The sequence below is a fragment of the Macrobrachium nipponense genome, chromosome 44 (genome assembly GCF_015104395.2).
Source record: "Macrobrachium nipponense isolate FS-2020 chromosome 44, ASM1510439v2, whole genome shotgun sequence".
In the NCBI taxonomy this organism is placed as follows: domain Eukaryota; kingdom Metazoa; phylum Arthropoda; class Malacostraca; order Decapoda; family Palaemonidae; genus Macrobrachium; species Macrobrachium nipponense.
This window is the reverse complement of record NC_087221.1, coordinates 23,263,177-23,268,176: the sequence shown is the minus strand read 5'-3', so window position 1 is coordinate 23,268,176 and position 5,000 is coordinate 23,263,177. Positions and strand designations below refer to the sequence as shown.

The 5,000-nt window shown below is 36.2% G+C and overlaps 1 protein-coding gene across 2 annotated transcripts in view; it reads left to right on the top strand.

The window, feature by feature from the left end:
- Window positions 1-3,783: 3,783 nt before the first annotated feature.
- LOC135204099 (glutaminyl-peptide cyclotransferase-like) overlaps window positions 3,784-5,000 on the top strand; it is a 33,524-nt gene continuing 32,307 nt past the window's right edge. The window contains exon 1 of one of the 2 annotated variants that reach the window (XM_064234104.1): window positions 3,784-3,956. In XM_064234104.1, the coding sequence (XP_064090174.1) occupies window positions 3,813-3,956 (144 nt within the window). In that variant the 5' untranslated portion in view covers window positions 3,784-3,812. The remainder of the gene's footprint in view (window positions 3,957-5,000) is intronic. The other variant, XM_064234105.1, reaches the window with a different exon arrangement.

Below are 5,000 nucleotides of genomic sequence, written 5' to 3'. Positions count from 1 at the left end.
ACTTTTTAGTAAAAGGCTAGGCCAGGGCCGGATTAAGCTGGTGGGAGGCCCCCTTTCCAACTCCTATTGCATACACGACAAACTATAGTCTAATTAATCTAGTAGCCAAAATACAGTAATACTAATATATTAGTAGGACAGTTTTATTTAGGAAATAATACAATGGGACTATTCTTCTGATGTTATTGATATGCATAAACACAGAATAAAATAAGCATAAGTTGTTCTTACCATATTTTTTTACACATACAGTTGCAAATATTTATATAAAAATAATAATGTAACTAACACATAAAATCACAATAGCCCATTCTTTTTTATGGAGTTATATGTATATCCAGGATTACTTTCTCGACAGTTTTTTTATTTTTTTTATCGCTCATTATAGTCAGATTTACCGGACGTTTCTGTTTCATGGATGTCCATAATCTGTTTTCAATTAATTTTACTATCTGTTACAAGTTAAAATATACAATGTCTTCTTACTCTTGGAAACTTTTAACATTGTAGCCGGAGGCTAATTCTTCGAACATTTCATCTGAACACTAGGGAACCGTAAGCGTGACTAGCAGAACCTGTTATTATAATTAAGTCAGTTTAGAAATATTTATAGATGCTATTATCTCGCGTGAGACATATAGATTAACGAGTTAGGTTGTATTCTAACTATGACACGTCTTATAAACTTGATTTGGCCGTAATACAAAGAATACTGAGGTATGTTATTTTGCCGCCACAAATCATAACAATTTGAAACACAACTTACAACCATAGTGACACAAACATTCGTAACATTCGTATATACGAGCATCATGTTATTGTCAAACTTAATAATAAAATCTACAATTTGGCTAGTAGGGTAATATAAGTGCCCGATTACAATACTAACCTTATTAGATTAAAATGTATTGTTTTTATTGGTGGGAAGCACCCTCTTGGTGGGTGGCTCAGGGCCCAGGCCCCTTGCCCCCCCCCCCCCCTTAAACTGGGCCTGGGTTAGGCCCACCGCCAATAACTGTGGAAACTGCTGCCTTGCAGTCTTACTTTTTAGTAAAAGGCTAGGCCAATTGCCAATAACTGTGGAAACTGCTGCCTTGCTGTCTTACTTTTTAGTACAATGCTAGACCCACCGCCAATAACTGTGGAAACTGCTGCCTTGCAGTCTTCCTTTTTAGTAAAAGGCTAGGCCCATTGCCAATAACTGTGGAAACTGCTGCCTTGCTGTCTTTCTTTTTAGTACAATGCTAGACCCACCGCCAATAACTGTGGAAACTGCTGGCTTACAGTCTTCCTTTTTAGTAAAAGGCTAGGCCCATTGCCAATAACTGTGGAAATTGGTGCCTTGCAGGTGGCCTTTTTAGTCAAAGGCGAAGCATACCGCCAATAACTGTGGGTGATGACAGCGAGGGCATGTGGTCGTAAAAACCCCGATGGCAAACAATAAACTTTGGCTGATGACATCAGACAACCGGTCCTTTGATGTAGGGATAACGGGGGAAAGAAGACTTTTGTGATCAATTTGATATACTTTGGTATAATATGTCATGTAGTATAGTCAGCCCTTTGAAAACTTGTACGTTTTCTATTAGATATTTTTGCGGTGTTTAAAGAAAGTGAATTTAGGGCACACTGTTATGTCAACTAATTTTAAGTCTTTCACATCCATTACGAAAAGTTACATCGGAGGTAATGAAAACACACAGTCGTTAGTTTTCTTATTTTTAGGCTTATAAATCTACCCAAATGTGATTTAGTGAAGAATCACAACTTACTTGGGAGATCCGGGGTGACGGAGCCCCCTGCGACCTGGTTATAGGGCACGGCGTCCGAGGTTAGGTTAAAGTTAAGGTACGTCAGGTTAGATTACCTATATTCCATCTGAAATGTCTACTAGACCTACAGTAGTCCAGACCCCTCACTCTGCATTACCTTAGAAGATTTTAGTCTCTGTGTTATATTTTACTTTGATATCAGTTGCAGATCTCTCTCTCTCTCTCTCTCTCTCTCTCTCTCTCTCTCTCTCTCTCTCTCTCTCTCTCTCTCTCTCTCTCTCTCTCTCTCTCTCTCTCTCTCTCTCTCTCTCTCTCTTCATAATTTCCCATAATGTCCTTGATACGAAAATCACGCTGTATTAAACATGTGTTCATGTGATTAGGGACGGTAGCTTATTAAAGTAAACTAGTTCAGGTTATCTTCTCTCTCTCTCTCTCTCTCCTCTCTCTCTCTCTCTCTCTCTCTCTCTCTCTCTCTCTCTCTCTCTCTCTCTCTAACTGTCATAAAATTTTCTCATGTGTGAAAAGCTTGCTTTAATCGCAATATACCTTAAGACTATTTTTTCTTTTCATTAAAATAAATAAAGTTTAGAAAAGCCTTGTTCGATATTAAACATCAAACCATGATAAAGCTCTGGAGAAAGGAGAGAGAGAGAGAGAGAGAGCGAGAGAGCAGAGAGAGAGAGATAGAGATAGAGAGAAGAGAGAGAGTAGAGAGAGAGAGAGAGAGAGAGGCAAGGATGCTTGTGACTGAGGCCTATTGCTTAAGATTTTCCAGTGGGCACAGGGACGTTGAAAAATAAATATATAGTAAAAATTTTTATTTTAATTTGAACATTCGTCAGTGCAGTTGAATATATATATATATTATACTATATATATATATATATATATATATATATATATATATTATAATTATAAGGCGTTCCTCAAGCTGTAGCCTAATCCACTAGGAAAAAATCATTAATCTTTACGATATTGCAAATGAAAGCTTCAGTGTTATCAGCAAAGCATTATTGCCACTGCTGAAATGAACCCCAGAAAATAATCTGACTGACCCTTTGCCATTCGTCCTTTATTGCATTAAATACTTTGTAGAAATTGTGTGATGATAATCTAAAATCATGGCAGTAAGTATTTATGTAAATTAGATTAACATTGTGCTGGAAGTAACTAAACTCTCCCCCCACAATATGACTGAATTTGGCTCTCTCTCTCTCTCTCTCTCTCTCGTCTTCCTCTCTCCGTTCTTCGGTCTCCTCTCTCTCTCATCTCTTCTCTCTCATTCTCTAATTATCCATTCGATATTTACCCTTACTCAAATCCCCACACCTCCCCCCCCCCCAAAAAAAAAAAAACACGAATGTGATCGTAGAAAATCACCAGCGTCGATTTTTTTCTTTTTCTTTTTTTCTCAGTTCCAAATAAAGTACAGTGTACGTTTTGCTATGGCTTCACCTTGCTTTCCTGTTTTGCAAACTCAGATATGCTGTGCGTATCCTATTTTTAGATATCTGGGGTAAACATAAAGTTGCGGAAATTGCTATTTATAAGTATATTTTGTTTTTTTCACTTTTCAACCGACAATCAGATTACCGTATGAGTGGTAAGATGGCTTATTACACGACACTCGCAAGACGTTTGTGAGAATTTTATGTATCTAATATTTATAAGATATTGGTGGAACGTTCATCTGTCTTCCGCTAGGTTGTTTTCGTATGTAAACATTCCACCGATTTTCTTCATGAGACTGAGAACCATTTCAACCTACAGGTATGTTCATTTTTAACTGTTTTCACAGTTGAAAATAACTCTATAAAACTGTAGTATTAAATGACATTATAGAAGCTCATTGAATAACGTGCCAATTTATTAATGTTGCTAGTTTGCAAATGAAAACCATTTAACAAAATCGAATGCAGACAAATTGGTTTGGTCTCAGCCGATGATTTCTGTTCTCTTACGGTGGAAACTGAACGTTCCATTTTTGTGGGCGGTCCTATCCCACGTCAGTGTGGCTGAGTGAATGTGTAGGTTGATATGACTGTGATATTGCAGACAACAGCCAAGATGCTTGGCAAGTGGACGTACGTTGCGGCTCTCTACACTCTTGCAACACTTGCACCTGCTTCATGTGACGTTAAACAGGAGAAAAGGAGTCGGACTGTCTGGTATAAGGCGAAGGTGAGTAAGCCTGCTATCATATGAAGAGCTTGATAGCTAGAGTTATGTAATACGTTATCATTGTAGGCTGTTTTGCGTTAGATTAGTGAAGGTACGAAATTTAGGTTGCGTTCCGTATGGCGTTATCGTTTCGATAAGCAGTGTTCTTTTATCGGAATTAAGCGTAATTATTTAAACGTTACTATTGTATGAACAACCTTTGATAAGGGTTGTTAATAACTGCCCTGTTTACACCGTAAAAGAGTATTTCCTTTATTCATTGCGAAATACAGAACACGTAGGCTCAATTGTGAGAAAGTTTTGAAACCTGTTTCTTAGAAAGTTAACACAGTGAGTTACGTGATATCATTATGTGGTTAAATTTAGGATGGTGAAATGCTCAGTAGGAGAAACAACGCATGAATATGTGCGTCATTATGACAAGACAAATGGTAAAAACTTGTCCTTGGTGAAAGGGATTTCCGTATCTCGTATTCGTGTGAACTGCGATAGTATCCGTGCCAGACGTATAATAATTTGTATTTTTGTTTATAAACAAACGTTAAGCCACAAATATTTGATAAAAATATATAATGGTCGAAGTCGACTTTGTATCAATTTATGGAAACAATGACTGAGCAGATGCTCTTATCAATATATTAATTTCCCTTGAGTTATAGTTATTCCCAAGGTATTGGAAATTTGATATTAAATTTGATATTTTTATGGATTAATATCTATCAATAAAAAGCGACGCTTGTTTTAAGTGACAAAATCAATATATATATATATATATATATATATATATATATATATATATATATATATATATATATATATATATATATATATATATATAATGTGTGTGTGTGTGTATACCTATTTTAGGGTTAGATTGCTGCTATCCTTTCATCCTAGAGTTGTAGATGTTGTAGATAGATAGGTTCAGTCATGTAATGGGCATATTTGTACAAGCTAATGGACCAATTAGCTCTCATAATGGTTTATGTTTTACTGATATTACATTAAAAATAATTTTATTTTCATTACAGTAATTACATTGTT